A 23,580-nucleotide genomic window follows, 5' to 3' on the forward strand; every position below is an offset into this window, starting at 1 on the left:
ATGGGGTAGCACAGGCCATACAAGCCCCCCGGGGGCCACAGCCCAGCCCCTGTGGGTGCAGGATGGGGGCCCCAGGACCCAGGGTTGGGGATTAGAGGCTGGTTCATGACTCAAGGGCTTGGGGCCCTCCTGCAGCACCCCAAAAATCTCCGGGCTAAGCAGGCTCACCTGCCAGCAGAGGGCAGACGATGGCCACACTTGGCACAGCCCGAGTCCCCAAATCCCAGCCTGGGCCTTGCACAGCCGCCCCGTGGACATCCCTGCCCCGTGGCTCTCCCTGCCCCATGGGCACCCCCCCCCCCCCATGGACGTCCCCACCCCATGAACATGCCTTGCAGCAGGGGCTTTCCCACAAGGTGGGCATCCTTCCTCCATGGGCATTCCTGCCCCACGGACATCCCCACCAGCACTGCCGGCCCCGTGGGGCTGCACCTTCTGACTGTGCTGGCTCTAATCACATCCTGCCCAGCTGCTCCTGGCCATGAAATCTGTAAGGGTTTTAGGTTTAGTTTGGGGGCAATTTCCCAGTGCTGAGCTCTTGCCTAGGATGGAGGCAAGAAACTTGGCACAGCCAAGAAGAGCCTGTCCCCAATGCCTCGCCCACCCCATCAGGCCACTGCCAACAGCAAGGAGCCCCCTTTGCCACCCCTTCCCCAGGCTCAGCCCCACTGCTCCCAGCTGCCGTGACCCCCCAACCCCTCAGCATCTCAGCTGGCCTTGCTCCCCCCACCCATATTGCCTGCACCCTGGGGCACCTTGATGGGACGAGGTGCCCTAATGTGGTGTCCCCAGTGCCTGCAAAGGGGCAGAGCCCTTCGCCGGCCCCGCTGCCAGCACTCAGCCCACGGGCACCCTTGCTGCTGGCTCCTGCCTCCCCACTTGTCCCCCAGGGGGTTTTCTGCAGCACTCCCTCTCCTTGGGCCCCGTCTCGTGCTGTGAAGGGTGTTTCGTCCTCCTCCCCACGGGCTGGTCCTGGAGCTATGGCACCAGCGCTGCGTGCAGACAGGCGATCCGGCTGGGATGAGCCAGCAGCGCAGGGCTGCAGCTGCCCCAGCGTCCCTCCCCGCAACACACGCCAGCGGGGTGTATTTTTTAAAATACTTTATTTTTCTCTCAATACTGACATTACAAAAAAAAATTAAAAAAAAAAAAACCACTAGAAAACATTCAGGTCTCATTGAAACTGAGAAAAACCAAGCAGCTTGCATCTGCGTGCTGACCTGTCTTCTCGCTCCATCAGTGTCCACCAGGGTTTGTGTGCCGAACTCAACAGGGAACAGCGGAGGGAAAAGGCGTCGTATCCTAACCATTCAAACTGGTCGATAAATTAAAAGCAGCGCGTTACACTTTCCACCGCCTCGCGACAAAGCCGCTGCTCAGGCCTGCCTCCCCGCCGCGCATCATACACTGTACAGCTGTACACCCTTCGCGCTGCCCTGCAGCGAGCTGTGACCTATGCTGGGAAGCGGCCTGGCTCCGCATCGCACTGACCGCCCCAAGGGACCCCTGCTTCACGTCAGTGATTTCTCTTTACCAAAAGGATTGTTGTGGGGGATTATTTTGGCATGGGTTTTCCTGGCGTCGGTTGGACCGGGACGGCGATGCCGCGGTGGAAGATGAGCTTTTGAGCCATACAAAGCCAGGTCAAAGATGCCTCCCACTCCGTAGGACCCCTCCCGCGAAAAACTGACAAGAGGCAGAATAGGCCGACAAGGTAAGAAATATAAAAATTCTCCTGATGGAAATCCAAAGTTTTAAAAAAATACAGCATTTAAAAACAAAACCACCAAGCAGATTGCCTCATGCTCCTCCCAGCTTCACCACAACACCCAGAAACACTTCCTGAATTAATCACCTTCCCTGTAGAAAAATATATACACGTGCATTTCTCTTTCTATGAAAATCCCTAAGGTTGAACTCAAACGCTAGTGAAAAAACACAGCTCTGCTCACACTTGGCTCTGCTTTTGCACCTGAACTTGTGCTACACACATACTATGTTCTCACAGGCATGATGTTCATATGGCTGAACTGATCCCCTGAAAGGCAGGACGAACCACTCCAGGAAACCCAAAACGGGCAGAGAAAACCCTCATGGAGTTGATCTAGCTATCTATATATACGTTAAAAAAAAAGCAGCAATGCAAACTCAACACATCTGAACAAGAAAGCTCCCACCCTGGGCTCCCCCTTCCCTCCTGCTTGCTTGGGTTTTGGCCTGGCAGCAGGCGCAGGGAGATGCTGGCCCAGCTCCACACGGGGACGTGGGACAGACCCAGCCAAGACCTATGGCCCGAGCAGGGTGCAGGGGGATGGGAGGGACCATCACCAAGTGCTTGGAGCTCAGCATTTCATTTGGCACAGATGATGCTCAGTTGTAGTCTTGGCACAGAAGAGTGGACCGCAGTAGGACTAGGTACCGTGGTCCCAGGTTAGAAACAGTCCAGCTACAGTGGCCACCGTGTGCAGAAGCGATCCCTTTGCCATACACACTGTTTCCTTGGCACCTCGGTACAGCCGGGACCCCGAACAGCAGCAAGTATCAAAGAGGGGGAGAGGAAACTAATATCGGAGGTGGGGTGTGAGGTCGCGTAAAGTCCTATTTACACTGCGTTTAAATCCCTACAAGTTCATCCTCTAGTCAGAAAGTTGGCTTCAAAAGCAGGTGACATAAAAACCACAAAGTGATGTACCTCCCTGGGCAAACAGCCCATGCCACTCGCTTGTGCAAGGCAGAAAAGCTGGACCTCTAGAAAACAAAAAAAAAGGCTGGCAGCCAAGAGAGCCACGAAGGGCTGGGCAGGAGCCCGTGCTTGCGACCCCTCCACTGCTGGAGTAGAAAACGGGCCAAGAGGGGCAGGCGGGAGGTGGGTTGGACAGGACCTTGGGGGAAGGAAGGTGGGTTTTTTTGCATTTGAAAGTGCTCTGGCACCTCTGCTCCGCGCAGGTCGGATGCTGTGGCACGTGCGTTTGGAGTATTGCTGCTTGGAGAAGAGTCCCTGGGCTCTAGGAGCACGGGAGGTGCTGCTTGAGGATCTGTCTCGTCTGGGGGGCTATTCTGTCTGGGAAGCGGATTTTGAACTCCACGATCAAGTCTCCTCGCTGGGTGGGGGCCTTGGGGAAGGGCAGCCCTTCCCCGCGCAGTCTCTTCACTGTGCCCGGCTTGATGATGTCGTTGCAGGGCAGCGGGATCACCCTCCCGTCGATGGTGGGAATGTTCACGGTGCAGCCACACAAGGCCTGCGAGAGGGGAAAGAGACACGCCGTGAGCCGGGCTGCCTGCCCTCCCAGACCCTCAGCCCCTCCACGCCCCACAGAAACCCTGCAGGAGTGATGCTGGCCTTGTCAGCATGGGGAATCGCCAGTTACGGCTCCCAAGGATTTATCAAGAGTCCTAAGCTCCTCAGCACAGGGGGAGCCCTAGGAGGTGCAACCGGCTCAGTCCCATGGGGTTTGCCCTTCTCAACACCCCCAAACAGCCGGGGCGGGGGGGGGGGGAGAGTTCTCTGAGCAGGCTAAAGATGAGGGACAAGCCATATTTACCTCTCAGAAATCACGCCCAAACCAGAGCAGCCTGGTCTGGCGTGACCTCCAAAAGCATCTTGTCTACCCACAGACACGGCAGCGCAGAGCCACCCCAGGAGCGACCGCAACCATGGAAGGAACTGGGATGCTCAGAGCCACCACCCTGAACCTGGCAGACGCTGTGGCACATTGTGGCAGTGGTCACCCAGCTGGGCACAGTGCTGCCAGAGCGGGACAGCCCGGGAAGAGCCTCTGGCTCCCTTGGGGCTGGAGCAGAGCTCCAGGATGGGGATGTCCTGGTGCCCACGCCGCTGAGCAGTGGGAAACCTGTTGCATCCCTGCGTCAGGCACTCCCTGGATTATACCGCCTGGCTCTGATCTCACTCCCAGCTTGACAGACACAGCCCTGAGCTGTGCCCAAGGTCAGCAGCACTGCTCATGCTCACCGATGCGAGCCTGGGTCTCCATTGGTCCTAACCTCCTTGTGCTGGGTGCTGCGAGGTGCCAGGAGCTGTGCAGGAGAGGGGAACCCTGGCCTTGCCGGGGGGGGGGGGGGGGGGGAAGGATCCCCGCTCCCCATCTACTGCACTTCCCAGGAGACACTGCCAGCGAGCAACCTGGGACCTGCAGCAATAGGGCAGGTTAAATTTAGCCCCCACAGCCTCACCACCCAATCTTGCGGGGGCGGGGGGGGGGGGGGGGGGGGGACATGACTGAAAATCCAGCTGAGATCATCGGATGCCTCTGCAGTTCATCAGCTGTCGCCCTTCGCAGCCCAGCAACTCTGCCTGGCGCTGGGGGGTTATCTATAGCACAGGCCGCGGCTCCCCTGCCAACAGCCTCCAAAAGGTTATGCTGGCGCGGGACTGCGGTGCGGCCGTGGCGCAGCACCGAGGTTTCCTGGAAGTCAGGGCTCTGGAGGGCCTGTTCCCTGCCGCAGGTCCCTGTGCAGGCGAAGGCTCGAGTTGCAGCAACATACCGCTGCCCGCTGGCTATTTTTACCTGCCGGCAGCCCAAGAAGGAAGCTGCAGCAAGACAAACCCCCCCCCCGCCCCCCAATCCCGAACCACGGCGTGCCTGCTCCCAGGCGCCTGCCCTGCCTTGCCACGCTCCCCCGTGGTGGTGGGCTGCTGAGCGCAACCCCCCGGAGATGGGGGATGGACCCCAGAGCTGATGTCCTGGGCTGCCAGCCCTACACCCCATCCTCGCGGGCAGGGGCTGCCTCCTGCAGAAGCCGGCAGCAGCCGGGGAAGCGGGTGCTGCCCGGCAGCCGCAAGCCAGCCTGCATTAGTGAGCCACGTGACCTGGGAATGCAGCAAGAAAATCCTTGTGTCCTTAAATAACTCAGACAGCTCTGCCATACACGTGGGCAGGACCGTCTCCAGGCTTTCAGCAAGGGAGAAAGGCTGCCGCTAACAAGAGGACTGCAGAGCGATACTTCTGGAAGGGGTGGATTTGCTGGGGATAAAGCCACTGGGCGCTCGCGGTTGAGCTTCCCGGGAGAGGGGCTGGTGCGGGCTTGTCCTGCACGCTGCACACAAGGCGCTTGCCCCCTCTGAGCTGGGTCCCAGGGTCCCAGCCCCTCGGGTCCCCAAGAGACATCCTGCAAAGGAAAGGGAGCAGGATGCGATTTGCTGTTTTGGGGGTGCCCACCAGCATGTACGGTGGAGGGCTGCACGAGTCCAGGTGTGCCAGACAGAAGACATCTCTGGCTACAAAACGGGAAGCAGAAAGGGAAAGCAAGGCAGGGGGCAGGTGTAGCAGTTAGACCTCAGGTTTCCAGCCACAGGGGTCAAGGTAACAGTGTCCTTTTATTTGTAGCAGAAAAGCCAAAGGCAAACTGAGGTGCTGCTTTTGCTACGGAGGCTACAGGTCATTCTCAGGGCAGCTGCCCTTCTCTGCAACCCAGCACGCTTCTGCAATGCCGTGGCGCATCGGACTCGGGGAGTGCAGTGGGCAGCTGCCTGCACGCTCTCCTCTGCTCAGCCCTCACAATGGGGAGCTGGGCATGTAGTTCAGCTTCCAGAATGAGCTTTTGAGAGCAAAATAGGCCAGCAGAAGTGTTACTGGGATGTTTGCACCCAGTCCCAAGGGACAGGGCTGGAAACGGCAAAGCCCAGAGCCCTTTGCCACGCTCACGGTGCGGGCGTTGCGTGTCAGCACCGTGTTCGCTCTGAAAAGCTCAGGAATATGAGCAGAAACAGGCAGCAATAGCGAAGACAGACAGATCTTAATGTTTCCTTCCTAGAGCCAAGATGCACCAAGTAGAGGCGATTTCTCCTTCACCGTATGTTCTTGTTTTTAATTTTTCTTGCCCAACTTCACTGGCATTTAAGAAACTGTTTGTTAAATTAATACCAGTGACCACAAGCAAGAGCGTGGACCGCTGCGATACGCCAGCGCACAGCGCTCCGCCGTAACGCAGGGAGCTGCTCTGCATCCTAGAAAGACGCTCCGTTTATCCCTAGGTATTAAATCAAAGTGGGCTCGATAGCTAAACCCTGCGCTGAGCTATGAGTGCAGAAATTTATCTAGGTCAGCAGCAGGCCCTCCTCTGCTTGCAACGAAGCCATGGGAGGATTTTGCCACTGGCAGCAGGGCAACCCAAGAGCGTCTCAGCAAGGCTGGAGCGCTGATGCTTCAAGGAAGGTGACACCAGGTAAAGGATGCAAAACAGGCAGCTCCCAAGGGCAGGTGTTATGTGTGCAGCCGAGCGGGTATAACATCTCCATAAAGGTCCCTTCCGGCAGCACTGCCTGAAGAGCTCCCTCCCAGGAGACACAGGCTTTTGCAGCTGTTGGCATAGCAGTGTCACGCCTCCTTCCCTCGGCTCCCACTACGACGCGTGCCTGTAATTTTAAGAATGGACACTTCCCTGCAGCCCACGAGCCTCTGGGGAAGCCCTCTTCCACTTTGTGCGCTTGCAGTGGTGAGTCGGCAGCTCCCATTAGGCAGCAACCACCCCACGGCGCCCTGGCCAGAGGGATGCGGTGCCGAATGGGACAAGGATGCGAGCTCTGGAAGTGCCTGTGCTCACAGACTGGAAGAGTCGTACCTTGGCCCAGCTTGTCCTTTGGGATCTATCTCTTTGCCTTCACCTCCAGCTTGACCAAAGCATTGCTTGAGGCAGTCTAGGGTTAGAAGTTTATAGCTGCTGGGTTTTATAGGTCAAGTGACTGCTGGAAGGCCATTGCCTCCCTGGGCCATGGTCTCGAGGGGTCTATGGGATCAAAGAGGAGGAGGATGGTCTCCTGGTTCACTGGGGGAGCACTGGAGCTGGGCAGGTTCCTACTAGGGAGTGGACAGAAGTCCAGCTTCAGCATTGCCTGCTCCTGCTCCAGGTTCAAGAAGGCACCCATAGGGAAGCATTGCCAAATGGACGCTGCACTGCCGAGTGCTCCAGTTTTCCCTGTCCTGCTCCTGGGCACTGACTGCTCCCTGCCTGAGCAGGGCCATGGCAGGGAGCGTTGCTACCCTGGGCAGCAGGATGCTGGCAAGGGGTCTCCAGCAGAACCGTGAGTCAGATCACAGCACCAAACGCCTCCCAGATCTGCCTGTTCGCACCACACTGTGCTGCTCTCTCGTGGCAGCTGAAAAGATGAGAGCTAAAGCTAAAAAAGACAGACTTGCAAGGAAGAACAGTGCAAGGAGAGCACTCAAGGCTACAGTTGTAGGCTAGGTGATGAAGAGGTCTGTGATTTATTCCGTCACATACCGAGATTGTGGCATATGGAGTCGGGGAGATCCTGGCATCTGCTCATGCTTCAGAGCACTTAAGCTACTTCTTCTCAAGGAAGAGAAAAGCAGTAAAGCATTATCCTGCCTCGGTAAGCAGAAGGATGGGGATGGCAGCCAGGCCAGCAGCTTTCTGAGGATCACCAGTAAGTTCAGTTTGCGGTGAGGACGTGCAGAGAACAGAAACTCCAGCTCAAAGAGATCGGGAATTTGCCTGGACCAGCAATTTCCACTAGTCTCTCTTTGTGACTGCATCATGCAAACCAAATGCCAACACATGCCTTGTTTATGGGCAGCTGGACAGAGATCACAAGTGTGCTGTGGGTAAGACACAGCTGGGGAACTACTTGGTATGGCAGAGGAGGTACTTCCCCTGGCCCCAGCACCAGCAGTTTTTGGCAGGTCTCTATAATAGCACATGGGGCAGGAATAGTTTTCTCAGGACTGCATGCTCAAAGGGCAACTCCTAGAGTCTTCCTAGTCCAGGTCACTACCCAAGCAGCAAATGAACCTGGACTGACATGGACTGGACATCAGGACAGCCAGCTTGGGGTTAATTTTACAGATAAAGGAATGCACAGAAAGAAACATCTGAGATATGGCATGCATGACTCCATAAATAATGCAGCCTCTCCCAAGTATTTCTGGAGCGGCCAGCAGAGCCAGCCACCACAGGAATAAACGTCTTTACTTGAATCCCTTTGCACGGTGAAGGAAATTCAACTCCCAAGTCTACAGGTTAATTGAGATGAGTTTGCTTTAATTTAGGTTTTGCATCCAGCTCTTCCTGACCTGCATGGTTCCCCCTGGCCCCCAGGACACCTGGCCATAGCCCCAGCAAAGACGTAGAGCCATCGCAAAGCTCTTCTGACTTGCTGCCACACTAAAGAGCTCACGTTTCCCTACCCCAGGTCTGGCCCATTGAGCTGATTTCTATTAAATGCATCTGAAAGCATAAATCTGTCTTTGAAAAAAAATCAACTCATTAAGAAGACAGACAGCGTCTACAGTCTGAAAGGAACAGCAAATGGCAGCTGCCAAAAACGTCAATGTTAAATGCAGCTGCCAGCTGGCATTTATTAAAAGGTAGTTAGACAGCAGCAGTGAACGGCACATCTTGTACTTGGGTAATCTCCCCTTCCTCTCCCACCTTTGCACAGTTTGCGGCTCTGATGCATCAAGTCCCACTGTGACCTCCAGGACTGACAGCCTGAGTCTTTTGGATTTTGCTAACAGTCAGGCTTTCCTGAATATTTTATTTATTGCCCTTTATCAAGAGAAGCCAGAACCAAAGAAAACAGCTGGTTTTGGCTAAAGTGGTGTCTGGCAAACAGTTGGTACAACCTTTCTCTGTGCAGCCCTGCTTTCTATCTGTGTGGGGAGGTACCAGGCACTATTCAGGGCAATAATTACAGCAGACTCGGCTACGTGAACAACTAGGGACCAGACACAAGTCAGCAAACTTGTTTTTTTCTTGTTTCTACAGAGGATCTGGGCTGTCTTCCATATGTGAATACCCAATGTTGAAATAGAAGGATGGAACATATGGGGAAGGGGGAATGGATAAATAACACATTTATTTGCTCAAGAAGCAAGGCACATTCAGTGGGGACTGCAGTATCCCATGTCCTACACCCAGCAGGAAGGCTGAGCAGCTCTCCAAAATAGAGCACAAGCTGGTCTCTAAAGCTCCTCTCTGCAGAGCTCTTTGCTTGTGTCTCTCATGCCTTTCTTTAAGGTACGGTACAAGGACTGACTCCCGTCTTGGCCCCATGTGCAATGATCCAGTGCCACCTCCCACTCCACGGGATTTCCCACTGACACCCACCTCTTTAAGACTGATGTTTGCAGTGTAGACCACGTTCGTCCCGTCTCTCTTGAAGTGTGAGTGAGGCTTGTCTTTGAGAATGAAGACGATGTCAGCAGGGATGTTGTCCGGGGTGGCGTCCCCCTCTTTGGGGAATGTGATTTTGGTTCCCTCCTTCCACCCCCGTTTGATGACAATGTTTAGGATCTTATCCTCTGTCCGCATGGTCCGGCCATCAGCATTGAGCCTCCTGCGGGTGATCTTCATCCTCTTGGTGGAGCCGTGGTAGATCTCTTCCAAAGACACCTTGAGCTCATGGATGACGGGTGGGTCTTGGACCTTCCTCCGTGTGTGCAGGGACTCCTGGTGCCGCCGGTGAACCCCGTTAATGCCATTGAAACCAAACCGGCCGAAGGCACCGAAAGGGTCGTCATCGTCATCGATATCCATATCTTCCTGGTCAAAGCCGTTGAACACTCTGGAGCGGCTGCTAGCAAAGAAGATATCGAAAGGGTTGGAGCCTCCAAAGAAGGATGCGAAGGTGGCGTGGGGGTCTCCATGGAAGGTGTAGTGGAAAGTGTTCCCTGAGCCACCTGAAGAGCCACCTCCTGTTTTGAGACCTAGAGGAGAATGGGGAAGACAAGACATTAACACTCCCTGACGAAAGCTGCTGGCTCTGCATGGCAGATGCGAGACTGTGCTGGGGACCCACAGCACCTGTACTTTTCAGGCAGGAGTGAGGTTGGGAGTATGGTCTCCACTGGCTCCAGGCAGCCCTTCCCACAGCTCCTGGTGGTGCTGGTTGACCCCTCCATCCCAGCTGCCCATGGAGAGCATAGACCAGGGAGGGACCACTTCATCCCACATCATACAGTCCTGTCGCTACACCTAGCCAGCTCCATCTTAAAAGCTGTCCAGGTTTTGTTGTGCTATCCCTACTGAAAGACCCGTTTGGTTCTCTCTGCTTAAGTTATAGCCTTTTCATTTAAAATGTCTCCTGACTAGTCCATTTTCATTTTGCTCATGGGCAAGCTTCCTTATAGCCCAACTAGCTCTACCCCTTCAACTGTGTCTTCCTAATCTAAGCAAGCCAACCTCTTCCAGTCTCACAGCACAGCCTCATTTCCTCTGAACATACTAGCAACAACTCTAGCCAAATATATTCCCCTTGGATGAGATTGGGTATGGCTAGAGAAAACCGTCAGTGGCCTGGGCTGGAAGGTGAGCACAAGAACTAGCTGGTTCAGGAGCAGGTCTGCTTGCAGGCTTTTGCTTCCTGGTAATGAGGATTTAAGCCTGTTCAAAGAAATCCTGCACATTAAAGGGGATGAAGCATCCCACCAGACTTTTATCAGCCACTCCAAGCTGCATTTGGAGCTGATCCACCGCAGTCAACGTATTGGGCCTTTGACATCCAGTTAGTGCTGCACAAAACCCACCTTTGGGCAAGCTATCTGCTCTTGCCTGTTACCAAAGGTGCCTGAGCTGCACTGACAGTCACGGGCTAAAAGCAGCACATCTAGCATGTTAGAAAAAGCTTTGAGCTCAGTAAGCCACTTTTGTTGGCAAAGAACATGGAGGTCAGCAGACCTGCCCTAGCTAATCCCCCCCCAGCACAGCGAGGTGCATAGGAGGGAAACAGCTCTCTGCACATTAGATCAAAAAGTCTGACCTGAGGTCCGGGCAGTGATTTGCAAATGGAGTGAAGGTTTGGCATCATGATAGCTCTGTCAAAGCACTGTTACATCTACTTAATAGGAGAACCATTTTGCCTGGGGAGCTTTGAGGGCAGACTTTAAACAACACATGCGTGTGCTACCTTCCCCTCTGCAAGACAAGGTCTTAGGGGTCAGCTGCTGCCACTGGAGCGGAAATCCTACAGTGGTATTTTTCCCAGCAAAAAGGCAGACTTTATAAAATGCCAAATGGCAACTTTTCCCATGGAAATCTCCCCTGACATATCCTGAGCAGAGCCTTATATCACTGCAAACTCCATAAAGTCCCAAGCAGCTGTGGCACAAGACAAATAGCTCCCAAAAGAAGTCACACCTGCAAAATCCCTTCAAGAGGGACCACAGAGGAGGCCAGCAGAACACAAGGAGCAGTGGGCAGATGGTTCATGGCCATACACTCTGCAACACTATTTTTCACTAGGAGGGTCAGGGAAGGGTTAAAACAAGCCTCACTCAAGGACTATTTTCGGGGCATGCCAGCGACAGTGAAGGGCTATTTCTGAAGGGCCGTCCCTTGTGCAAGCCCCCTACACTCCAAGCTAGCAGCAGGAGATATGAGGGGGACAAAACAGAGAGGATAAGTTTGCTGCTCTTTTCTGCTTGCCTTGATTGATAAATTTATCTTGTGAGGTGGAGGGCTTCTGCTTCACTTTGCACGCACTTGAGCAGGGAGCCTCCTCGCCCGGCCAGGCTCTCAGCCTCCTTGAAAGGCGGCAGCACTTGGACAAGCTCTCAGGCAATCTGCAGCATCCCTTCCTTCTGCCCCTGCCCTGCCAGGCAAATGTCTGTGCCCTTGTAGAGCCCGTGTTGTGTGCTGCACGGGGCTCCTGGTACCGCTGGCCTCTCATGGCCAGGAAAAGGGCTGTGCCATTCAGACTCCATAGCAGCCCTGTCAAGGAGGTAGTTTGGCTAGGCAGTTTGGCCTTAGCAAAGGGCTGACGTTGGAGGCTGGCTGGTGGCCCAAGGCATGAGAGATATGGAGAGTGACAACACCTCCGTCATGCCTCTCAGCTCAGCACCCTCGCTGCTCATGTCCGAATTTGTGATCTTCACCCTCCCCGGCCTGGTCCCCTGGTTGGAATGGGGGATCACAAGGCAGGAGGAGCAAAGTCCATGGGACCCAGCAGACTTGGGCCAGTATGTGGGGCCCAGAGACCCCCTGAAACGCTAACCACCAGGCCACATCAGTCCAAAAAAGGAGTCGGTTGGAAAACAAAAGCACGTGTGGGCCTGTTGCAAGAGCAAGTGACTGGTCTAGAAGTCACCACCCAGCACCCAAACCTCCAGGACTGATGACAGTCTGTGCCCTGCCTGTGACGGGTCTGGGACCAGCTCATAAGCATCTCCTGGGCCCTCCCTCCAGCCACAAAGCCTTCCAGGTCTTTCATCTCCTTTTTGCCCAGACTCCACGCTTTGAGCTTCTGCGTGGGCTCTCTGGGTATAGCCAGGTCAGACGCCGCGTCTGCCTGCTCATGCAGCTGTAATTACAGAGAAGCCCTTGCAGGGGAAGCTGGCCTCTCCCAGCCCAGGGAATGGAGCACATTTTACACTGGAAGAGGAGTCATGAAAGGAAGAGGCAAGGCAGCTGATTATGGGCCAACATGGAAAGGCCACTGAGCAAGGAGAGAGTGGCAATGCCAACAGCATAACCATTTGCTGCAGGAATAACTAGAGAGCAGCTACGAGTCACAAGGAAATCTGTGCCTTGCTCTTGCTTGCTAACATGAAAAGCCCAGAGGTGCCTGACAGCATGTGAATGGAAGAAAAGAGGACAAAACAGTGACCCTGACCATATGTGCAGCGAGAAAGGGACACAGCATGAATTCTGCCCAGGGCACTGCAGAGACAGTCTGAGGTAACCATCACCAGTTACCAAAAACACCCAAGGGGTTTGGTTTTGCTGGTACTTGAGCCACGGGGGACAGGTGCTATGATCTTTTCAGGCAAATCCATGCCCCTGAAGATGGGCTGAACCTGCTGCTAGCTATTCCTGTTTTGGGTAGTTCAACGCCAACTCTGCACCTGTGGTTTCTCTGCCAGGGTGGCCAAAGCAGGTGGGATTGGCTCCTGTAGTGAGGGCATTTCTCCAGGCCATGAGTGGAGCAGGCTCAGACCGAGGCCAGCACAGGCCCCCGTGGCTTTGGGGTCCACCAGCACCAGAGAAACCTGGCAGCATGGGGCTGTTCGTCATCCAGGGGAGCCCTGAAGGGTAGATGACCACAGCGGGTGCTGAAAATGTGCTTGGGTGATCACACTCGTGGGTTTGGCCAGGCTGCGTGGTGTCGGAGCTGGGGTCACTGTAGGTACTGTGGAGTCTTTTATTAGGGGAAGGAAAGAAAATCATTCACACACTGGGGCCAGTGACAGAGAGGCAAGACCAATTTCCACCCCATCCTCCTGACACTAGGGGGGGGTGCTTTTCTCCTGTATTTTTTCCCCACTGCTTAGTTCACTTATTTTAGCTGCCTTCGGCAATGGAGTTTCCAGCCCGTTCTCAAAGAGCTCCTGTCCATAACAGATTGTACAGCCAGGAGGTTTCACCTTCATGCAATTGCTGTTTACCTTTCACTTTAATCCCAAGACACTAGTCAGACCAATAGGAAAGCAGGGTCCAATTTCGACGGCGCCTCCAAGAAAAAGCTAGTTTCTCACTTGAGATAGCCACATCTAATTTTAGACAGCAGCAAATCACTGTGGTTCAGTGAGTCCTTTGTAGCAGTGATATAATTAACTAGTTAAGCAACTGGTATAAGGCAACAGTGAGAGTGTGGATTGCCAGGTAAAGATTTTCTAAAGCTTTACACAGCTCTGCATTTTTGTTTAGATAAACCAGCAGGGAGTTTCCCCAGGTCTGTCTGTGCTTTCACACCCAGGAATCTACTTTCTAACAGCACGAGGAGCCTCTGGCAACTTCTCCATGGAGCTCCTCAGTTTTTCCCTTAAGTTTCTGATGTTTTTAGTTCCCCAGCAACTTTCGGGCAGTGGATATAATTACATCAGTCAGGGGCAACAGTGTCTGTATCCTCCTAAGACTTGTTTGCTTACGAATGGCAGAGAGAGCCTTCTCCGTACCTGCCAGGAGAAGGACTGGACTGATAAAGGTATCTCTGACCACAGCATATTTCTGCTGGTGTCTCACAAGGGGAGGTACCTGCTTGCTGGGCCTGCAGGAGGGGCTGCATCTTCCACTGAGCAGCCTGTTTATACTAGACCTCCTGATCTTTTAAGCACCCAAGTCCTTGGCTGATTAATGCAGATGCTATTCACTGCTCTCCTCACCCTCAGCAAATGGGGTTGCAGACTTCCATATTCGACTAATAAGGCTGTGTGTGGTGGAGCGGCTCTCCTCCTCCATGCCAACCGGGAGACAACAGCAGCCACTTAGTTTCAAAACAAGAACCTATTACTTAAATTGGGAAAGGCTTTGAATCATGTAGGTCAGACTGTACCAGAGAGAAAAGTGGGAATAGCTCACAAATGGCACCTCAGAGTGTGCTAACAGGGACCTTGCAGAGGGGAAATCAAGGCAAAAGGAAAGGTTATCTGCTAGAAAATTTAGGTGAACTAAAGAGTTGTGTGTGACCCAGGAGTCAAACTCCTTTCACTTCTGTTATCTCAGTAAGTGATTCAGCCTTTGGAGGCAGCACTAAAGAGCTAAGAAGTGCCAGCTGGCTTCCTGACAGTCTAAGCTAACTACCCGGGGCTACTAGCCACTGCAGGGCGATTCCTTGCCTGCCGTGTGGGCTGAGGGCAAGGAGAGCCTGGCCTGGTCCAGGGCACGGGGCCGCACGTTGCAGAAGAGGCTCCAACCTGCTGCAGAGCAGTCAGTGGAGAACTGGGTCAAGGGATTATTTCTGGCAGTGAGGCGAAGCGGCATCAGCGGAGCGTTTGTTCTCCCCAATTCTGCTACTAGTAACCTTGTTTTGGAGGCAGGAATGAATCACGGGGAGAATTCCGGCCACGCTGCCTACGCCGCCGAACGCCTGCTACATGGTAGGGTATAAAAATGCTCCCTTGCCTATAAAAACCTACTTAGATCCAAGCAGAGAACAATCTGGGATGCCTCTGCACTCAGGTCACCCCTGCCTTCGAGCAGGAGCATTGGTCACCTTACCTTCTTCCCCATATTGGTCATAAACGGCTCGTTTCTTGGGGTCACTCAGGACATCATAGGCCTCTGCAATCTCCTTGAATTTCTCCTCGGCGTTGGGGTCTTTATTCTTATCGGGGTGATACTTAAGGGCCATTTTCCGATATGCTTTCTTGATTTCATCCTCGTTGGCTCCAGACTGGATGCCCAAAATCTTGTAATAGTCCTTTCCCATGACCGCGACGCTGCCTGGAGCTGAGTATTTATTCCTGAAAGCAGAAAGATAGCTCTCTGTAACGCAAGTATGGTACTCCGGGAGCCAGAAATTGGACTAGCACACACTTATCGCGGAGTTGTCTCTCCCCCCATCGCACCGGCCAACAACACCAGAGCCAGTTCAAGTCCACGTTTTCCTTGCAAGTGGTGAAGTTAAGCGTAACGGTGCAGAGCAGCCGCAGGTAACACGTTAGCACTGTAGGGCTAAGGCACCCCTGGGTTTGCCTGCCCAACCTGCGAAGCAGGGACAGAGGCGCTCATCTTCTGTGCAAAGCTTTCAGGCTTACGGACAGGAAGCACTAAGCCAGCCCACAGAATTATTATATGGACAACGCCGACGCTAATGTCATGTGAGGCTGCTCGTAGGTGTGACCATTTCCCCCCTATGGAGCAAGGAGGGCTGTGCGGAGTTTAAATGGAGCTGTCTCCCTCCTCAGCCAAGCAGACGAAGGGCAGAGCTTGGCTCGCCGTCTCACGGGGATTCAGCGAGGAGAGGGATCTGTGCATACCTAACGCAACGCAGAGTATCGACTGCAACTTTTAAAGTGGTCGAGGGGGGTGGCAGCACAGACTGGAAATCAACAGAGGCTGTGCTGCCGCATTCACCTTAAAGGAACTTCAAACATTTTGTTCCTCAAAGCAATTGGCATTCAGCTGGAGATAAGTGCTTCCAGCATGTCAGAGCTGTAATTTGTATTTAGCGGAGAGAGAACGAAGCCGTTAGACAGAAACATCTTGTGATGGTGGGAGTTTTTTTTTAAAAAACACTTTCTATAGCCTGACTTGCACTCCCTTTGAGTCTTCAGCTAAATGCTGCAATCAGCCAGAAATATTAAGTGGCATAAGAGGTGGTTAAGTGTCATAGCCTGACACAACGCAGTGAGGTCAGAATAGAGAAGCAGCGTCCTGGATTCACTTTCTCCATCATGTGGGTGGCTTAGGACAGAGCCATGCCTATACTAAGGCATTGGAAACTCAATGGCCATAACCCAAGGAAGGAAACGGATGGGCAATTAATTCACTCCACAGGCATGCTGCTGGAGCAGCAAAAGCCAGCAGAGTCATGGAAAACCAGGAGAGCTCCTAGAGAGATATGAGACCAGCTACTCAAAGCAGAAACAACGGCAAAAGTGAGCAAGACCCACACTCTGCCAACAACCCCGACTTGCTCCTTACCCTTCAGTTTTCTAGCCCTGTGAACTCCTGTCCCTCCCGGACATGACCTGCTTTGCCCTGCCTCGCGCAACACATAGCTCTCTGCTTGGCTGCATGGCTCCATGCCATGCTGTTCTCCAGATGTTGCCCCCAGCTTGCCCTCTGCAAGCTCCTCATGCTTGCTCCACACCACGCTGTTCTCCAGATATTGTCCCCAGCTTGCCCTCTTAGCTTTCCGCTAAGCCGTCATGCTCACACCCTGCTCCCTTCTCTATTGCAGGTTTTGTGCTCTCTGGGCTCCCACCCCACCCTCGCTCCAAACTGCCCTGTCATGCCCTGGACAGACCAACCCTGTCCCCAGCTGCTGTGCTAAGCAGCTCCAGCCCTTTGAGCCCCTCCAGCAGACGGATTTCTACATCGTGTTTGAGCCTTCGCCTTTCAGTGAGGTCATGCAGGTTACCAAATGCTCCCTCCTGTCCTGACTGTTCATAAGCAGATGATCCTGGTGGCCACCAGCTCTGATGAGTACCATTGGGCATCCTGCCCACCCCTTGGAAGTGCACATCTGCAGTGCTGCACTGACATCCAGGGATGGGCAAGCCAGCCTGTTTTGGGCAATAACCACTCTACAGCTGGGGAGCTACTGTGGGGGCTTGGAAATGTGCTGTTTACCCAGCTATCTCAGTGGTCCCATGATCTGAATCACCAACTTGTGCTCCCTCTGTGCTAGCCATAGCGTAGTCACTTTCCATTAGATCTGGAGGAAGACTAGGCATCCAGCGCAAAAGGGCCCACAAGTGCGTGAACTTCTGGAGGAAACAGCAATGGGAGCTGGATAAAGGGCTCAGTCTAGGCTCAGGCCCACTGGGACCTTCACAGAGGCAAGCTCACATGGATGAGGGCCAGATGGTGGTTTATACCAGCAGGACGTCAGGCACTTGCTGGAACTGGCAGCCCCACTGGCCTGAGGGAGCAATTGCAAAAATCAGAAGCAACACTGCAGCCTAGCACGCCAGCACCAGCTCTGTGCCGTGCTATTGTTAGAGACACAAGAAGGCCTCTGGGGGCGTAAAGAGCATCCTACAGCATCTCCAGATCCAAGCTTCTAAATGCCAGCACGTTTCTGTACCAACACAGCCTCCAGCAGGAGCCCTCCAGCTTCTGTGCAAAGAGCAGCCGTATTTAACAAGCCCACGCAGACATTACGAGATGCTATACCCTGTACCCACCACCGTCTCTGCATCTGTTCTGATGAGTCCGAGGATTCTGCCCTTTCCACGTGACAGGAGGACTGCAAGAAGCCCTGAATGTCGGCGTGAAAGGTCATTTTCTTAAGGGCAAGCAAGCAACACTACCCAGACAACTTGGTGTTACAGATTTTCTTCAACTCCCGGCTGGGTGACTGGGCAAGACCACAGATACCCTCAGCCCCTGGCACAGCTGCATGTGCTCAGAGCGCTGCTGTGCAGATCACATTCTCACTTCGGCCACGTGCCTCTGCCCACCTTTCTGCCCAGCTCCATTTTTGCACCAAATCGTAAAAATAAGTCATTACCATAACTTTTATAGAAGGTGATGTGAGTAAACCCAGCTACACTTTGGGCTGAGCAGTCAAGGTCAGCTACTACTTATCCGCTGACATGCGGTAACCTGCTGATCCCCCCCAGATTCCTCAATCTAACACCTACCGGCTCCTCCCTTTCCCACAACAGCCTCGTGTCTGTAGAAGCTCCTCATAAATGCTTAGAAAGCCACCGTGGTGTTTTCATTGCCATGGTATGTACGAGACACCTAGCCTTGGCACACAGCTATCTGATCCCTGTCCCGCAGACCAGAGCAGCCTTGTTCCCTGGGATGCCATCCTTGTACCGCGCCAGGCAGGGCTCAGACCTTGACTGAGCTCCTCGGCATTCAGGCAAATCAAGGAAGACCAGCCCCAGAGCTGGCCGCTGTCCTGATAACAGCCCCTTTCTGGATAACCCAGGGGAAAAAAACCCTCCCAAGCAAGGTTAAATGAGGCAGCGCTGAAGACAACCTCCTTTTGCACTCCGATCAGATCACAGCCTGAGGCGTGGAGATCAGAAACATCAGATTTTATCCAGGTTGCTGTTACAACAGAAGCCTGTTGCTGCTAGCAGGACCTACACGTGCGAGCTGGCGAAACACATGGGGCACGGTGCCTGGCTGTGACCCAACGCAGCTGCATCTGACAGCATTACCGTCCTTCCTACCCGCCTAATGCCCCACAGCAACCCTTACAAAAGGATGGCCCGGCCCAGACAAACCAGCATTTCCTCCCTTGAGACCTCTGGTCTTTACCATCGAGAGGTCCTCCTTGGCATGGGGAGATGCCGGCTGGGGGATGCTCTTGGTACCACGGTGCAAGTAGAACCAGACACATCTATGCAAAGCTGGTATCTGTCCCATGCCCCAGCGCTGCTAGGACCCTAAATCACACACTACCTCATTTCCCAGTCTAGTCACCTGGTGCTGTCTTCCCCAGCAGCCCGCGGCAGGCTAGAGGGTCGAAAAAGGAAGGAGGGAGCAGGCAGGAGCTTTGGAAGCTGTGAAGTCTTTTGTCCAGCTCCCAGCTGGGCTTGGGAAGGCTTTCTCAGGCCGGCTGGCTACGATTAAGCAGCGGAGAAGCAGCCCCGCACAGTGATTTGCTATGACGAGTCCCGAAGACAATTAGACTCCTGCAGGTGACCTGGTGGGTTAAGCCACGCTTTGGAGGTGACACTCACATGTGAGGTGGTAAAACACGACTCTGTCCCTGCAGAGCTTTCCTCCCACCTCCCCAGGATCAGCTGTGCCTTTCCACAACTCCTCTCTCCTGTTCTGCTCAGTCATCCTTTTCTGCCTTCCCATTTAACCCTCTAGGGAGCAGGGCAAAGATGCTGCAGAGCAAGGGGTTTCAGACAGGCAAGTGATTTCAGCACCTGCATTCACCTTCCAAGCTGCTACGCTTTACATCGTGTCATGTTCAGAAAAGCCCCAGATGTCCAGCTGTGGAGAAAGCCACAGGCATCTCTCAGCTGGTGACCACACTGCTGAGATAAGCCAGCATCTATTCGCCTCTTCAAAAAAAACCCCCTCTTTGTTCCAGCCCTTCACATGACATCAGACCATGCAACCCCTGGATCAGCGAGCCAGCTGAATAGCAATCATTTGACATAATCCCGCTACCTTATAGTCATGTAAGGGAACAAACCCACACAGACAGTGCCTTCAGTAAGATTTTCCATCTCGGACCGTAAGGTCACTGCAGGATGATAAGCGATGCCAGAGGATCACGCATCAGACAAAGACGGGCACTGACAGGCACCTCGGGTCATAACACATTATTCTTCAGTAATGAGAACACGAGCACAAGACACAGAAACCCACTTACCGAAACTTTACAAACACATTCAGAGTCCAAGCTGACATTTTTAAAGGCTCTAATTTTATTTTAAACATCACCCTGGCCACAGGCTCTTCACCCCTACAGCACCGATGGCTAGCGCGTGCCCTTCTGGCAGGCGCCGGAGGGTGGCACGGCACGGAGAGGAGGAAGCCACCGGGGCACACAGCGTACACGACCGCGGCGAAGTGATGCTCTGCAGTTGCTATCGTGGCAGCCTCTCCCCGGCTCCTTCAGCACAGAAAAGGGAGGTCCTCGCCAGAGGAGCGGCCGCGGTGGCTCTGAACTCCGCTCTGAGGACAGCAGCTCCGAAACGCCCGGGGCGGGTGGGTTCGGCTGCGGGGAAGCGGGCGTCAAAGCGATTCACGGAGCAGCCTCCGCGCCTGGCGAGCAAGCCTTCCTTTGTGCGCTTCCTAGCAGCGCTCAGCCGTCCCCTCCCCGCCACCGAGCGGGGAAGAACCTGTTCAATGAAGTCACTTGACAAGCAGTAATTTTCCTCTAATTGGTTTCTCGTTGCTTTCTTGGACTGAGACACGGAGAGCAGCACCGGGCTCTCTATAACTCAGGTGCAAGCTGCCATTCACGACTCCCAGATTAAGACATTTTTGCAGCCGGCTCAGGCATCCTTCCCGCTTCCCAACCTGGAGCCGCCGCGAGACACCCGACCCTCAGCAACCCGCTACCTTAACGTCCCCAACGCGGTCACCTCCTGCAGTAAAGCAGGTAAAGCAATGAGAACAAGGACCCCAGTGGTCCCCGGGTTTCACCAGAAATTAATTGCTCCCTGCCTCAACTGTGTCAGGGTTGCTGCACCCACAAGGCGAATCAGAGAGGGAGAAAAGTAGGACGGCAATGATGCATGAGTCGGAAAAAGTAACGTTAACCGTTTTGCACCTTCCCATCTTTCTCCTTCAGACTCACGGGAGCCTCCGTTTCCCCCGGGTGCCAGCACTGATCCCCTGCACCTGAGCAGAAGGGGGTCTGAAAACCACGTTCCCACTGAGTGACTCTAACTACCCCCCTACACACTCCTCATCCTTCCCTTGTTGGAGCTGGGCACCAGGACGGTGCCTCCTCCACGCCGAACGGCACAAAACCTACTTCTGAGAAGTCACCTTCACGCACATGTCTAAGCCTCTTGCAGCGGGGCACCTGAAGCGCGTCAAGGAAATTCAATGCCACCGCGTCCCCCCATCGCACAGCAACTTCAGAGCATCCTCGCCGCGCGCGCAGGCATCCCGTAACCCGTGCCGCCCGTCCCCGAAACAGGGAGCACCCCCGACGCCAACCCAGGCGTCACCTCAGGTTGGAGAAATAACCCTCGGGGACCTCCAGCACCCAGAGGGGTGACGGTCCCCACTCCAAAGCCACCGTGTCCCCGGAGGTGTGGCTCCGCTCCCGCTCCAAGCACCTTGCCTGAGTGCAGGGGGTGCCGAGCGGTGCCGTCAGGTGGCAGCAGCCCAGGGAAGCCCGGGGACCGGTGCCGGGAAGCGGCGGGCGCTCGGCGCGTACCTTTCCGCGCGGCTCCAGAAGAGCAGGATGGCCGGCATAGCAGCACTGGGGCAGGCAAGCCCAAGTTTGGTCAGGCACGGCGAGGCAGGCTCCGTGCGCCAGGGCAGGCAGAGCCACCCGTGCCCGTGCTGGCTGCCAGCCGCAGGGAACCAGCCAGCAATGTCATGACTACACGCAATGAATCATCCCTTCCCCGGGCCCCCACACGCGCCGCCTCCCCCTCCCCACCGCCAGCCCCACTGGGGTGCCGGCACCTGCGTGGGGACGGGGTTAACCCTCCCCTCGCTGCCTCTCCCTGTGCGGCCCCCACTGCAAGTCCCTGCGGGGACGGGGTTAACCCCCCCTCACTGCTTCCCCAGGCACCGAGCCCCCCATTTCCAGCCCCACTTGGTGCTGTCAGCCTGTGTGGGGATGGGGTTACCCCCCCCACTGCTTCCCCACACACTGTGTGGGGACAGGGTTAACCCTCCCCTTGCTGTCCCCCCATGCACAGGCCCCACTGCCAGCCCCACTGGGGTGCTGGCTCCTGTGTGGGGATGAGGTGACAGCCTGCCCCCCCCCCAACCCCACTGGGATGCACTGTTAGCCCCACACTGGGGTGCACTGCTAGTCCCATGGGGAAGGAGGGTTCAGCATCCCTCCCTACTGCTCTCCCTGCCACCAGCCCCACTGGGGGACACTGTCCCCTCAAATGGGGACAGTGGTTATCCCCTTCCTTGCCACCCCCTCTAGCCCCACTGGGACACACTGTTACCCCCCTGGTGGGGGGGGGGTAGAAGAAGGGTTAACTCTTTCCTCCTCAGCCATAGAGCCCCATTGGGACACACTGCTGCCCCCCAAGTGGGGGGTTAACCCCTTCCTCACCACCCTGTACAGCCCCCAAAGGGCACATCCTGGCCCTCCCAAGCGCGAGGACAGAGAAGCAGGGCTAACCCTCACCTTGCCACACACTCCAGCCCCACCTGGACACATTACTGCCCCACTACTGGGGAAAAGAAGGGCTTAACGCTTTCATCCCCACCTGCCCCAGGCTGCAGGGTTACACCACAGCCCCCAGGAGTAGTAGTGTTAACCCCTTCCTCTCCCTCAGCCCCATTTGCATACACTGTTACCCCATAGGGGCAGAGGGGCTAACCCCCCCCAGCCCCACAGGGACACCTTGTCACCCCACAGGGGCAGAGGGGCTAACCTCCCTGCCACCAGCCCCATAGGGACACCTTGTCACCCCACAGGGGCAGAGGGGCTAACCTCCCTGCCACCAGCCCCATAGGGACACCTTGTCACCCCACAGGGGCAGAGGGGCTAACCTCCCCAGCCCCGTAGGGACATCTTGTCATCCCATGGGGCAGAGGGGCTAGCCCACCCCCCCAAGGCCCACAGGGACACCTTGTCACCCATAGGGGCAGAGGGACACCTTGTCACCCCATAGGGGCAGAGGGGCTAACCCCCCCCTCCAGGCCCATAGGGACACCTTGTCACCCCACGGGACGGAGCGGCTAAGCCATTCACGCAGGCCCGGCAGGCCAAGGCCAAGGCCGGTGCCGGTGCCGGTGCCGGGCTGCGCGGCCCCGGCGGGCTGCGGGGCGGGGGCAGCGGCGCAGCTCCCCCGCCGCGGGGTCCCGGTGCCGCCCGCCGCCCCCGGCACTCACCGCTCGCGCTGTCCCGGGGCGCCGCGCACTCGCCGAGCCGCCCCCGCCCGCCCCGCCACCCGCCGCCAGGCCCCGCCCCACGGCCGTGACGTCAGGGGAGTCCCGCCCGCGCGCCCCGCCCGCCGCGCGCCCCGCCCCGCCGCACCCCGTTGGGCGCGGAGGGTGCCCGTCGCGCCGCTCCGCGGCGATCATTGGCCGAACAGAGAGGGGGAGGCGGGGCCGATCGTCCGCGCCCGCCGGGCTCGCCCCGCCTCCTTCCCCAGGCGGCTCATTGGGCAGTTTAAGCCGGTGCCGCCCCCTCCTCGTGCTCTCATTGGCAGACGGCGCTTTGCAACCGCTCGCCTCGCCGCGCCTAGGTGGCTTTTTATAGCGCCAGTCGCGGCGGAATTCCCTCGGGAATCTTCTGGAAGCCTGTGACGTCACCGGGGCGCAGCGTGCGCTGTTGGGGCGGGGCGGGGCGGGGCGGGGCGGGTAGTTGTCCCTGTGTGGGGATGGGGCTGGTGGCCCCCGCAGGTTTAGGGTATGTGGGGGGCACCTCTCTTTTGCCTCCTGTGGGCCCTGGACCTGTGAGGGAGTTGCTGCCTTAAGGCAGTGCCTGGCTGCCCGTGTACGGGGATGGAGTGGGAGCGGGAGCGAGCCCTGTGGAGTCACCATGTGGGGCCCTTCTGGGAGCCGCTCAGCTGCTGTGGTTGAGAG

The 23,580-nt window shown here is 55.7% G+C and overlaps 1 protein-coding gene across 4 annotated transcripts; it reads right to left on the reverse strand.

Moving 5' to 3' along the window:
* Positions 1–1,086: 1,086 nt before the first annotated feature.
* On the reverse strand, positions 1,087–22,942 carry LOC112988030 (dnaJ homolog subfamily B member 5). Of its 4 annotated transcripts, none has more exons than XM_064499720.1 (4): positions 22,885–22,942; positions 14,914–15,158; positions 9,088–9,686; positions 1,087–3,239 (listed from the first exon to the last, which is right to left on the reverse strand). In XM_064499720.1, the coding sequence occupies exons 2-4, from the start codon at positions 15,122–15,124 to the stop codon at positions 3,006–3,008; spliced, it is 1,044 nt and encodes a 347-aa protein (XP_064355790.1). In that variant the 5' UTR covers positions 15,125–15,158; positions 22,885–22,942; the 3' UTR covers positions 1,087–3,005. The 4 variants fall into 4 exon arrangements, with proteins under 4 accessions (XP_064355790.1, XP_064355789.1, XP_025964019.1 ...); XM_064499719.1 differs by lacking the exon at positions 22,885–22,942 and adding an exon at positions 21,236–21,404; XM_026108234.2 differs by lacking the exon at positions 22,885–22,942 and adding an exon at positions 19,712–20,770.
* Between the last annotated feature and the right edge of the window lie 638 nt (positions 22,943–23,580).

Source organism: Dromaius novaehollandiae, chromosome W (assembly GCF_036370855.1).
Source record: "Dromaius novaehollandiae isolate bDroNov1 chromosome W, bDroNov1.hap1, whole genome shotgun sequence".
Lineage (NCBI taxonomy): Eukaryota > Metazoa > Chordata > Aves > Casuariiformes > Dromaiidae > Dromaius > Dromaius novaehollandiae.

What these genes read in the sequence shown, in the direction of transcription:
- LOC112988030 (XM_026108234.2), bottom strand. Translation starts at nt 19,779, where the DNA reads ATGTTTAAAATAAAATTAGAGCCTTTAAAAATGTCAGCTTGGACTCTG. An exon ending in AATGTGTTTGTAAAGTTTCG is followed by an intron (nt 15,159 to 19,711) that starts GTAAGTGGGTTT and finishes TTCTGCTTTCAG; the next exon opens with GAATAAATACTCAGCTCCAG. An exon ending in CAAACATCAGTCTTAAAGAG is followed by an intron (nt 3,240 to 9,087) that starts GTGGGTGTCAGT and finishes CCCCTCTCGCAG; the next exon opens with GCCTTGTGTGGCTGCACCGT.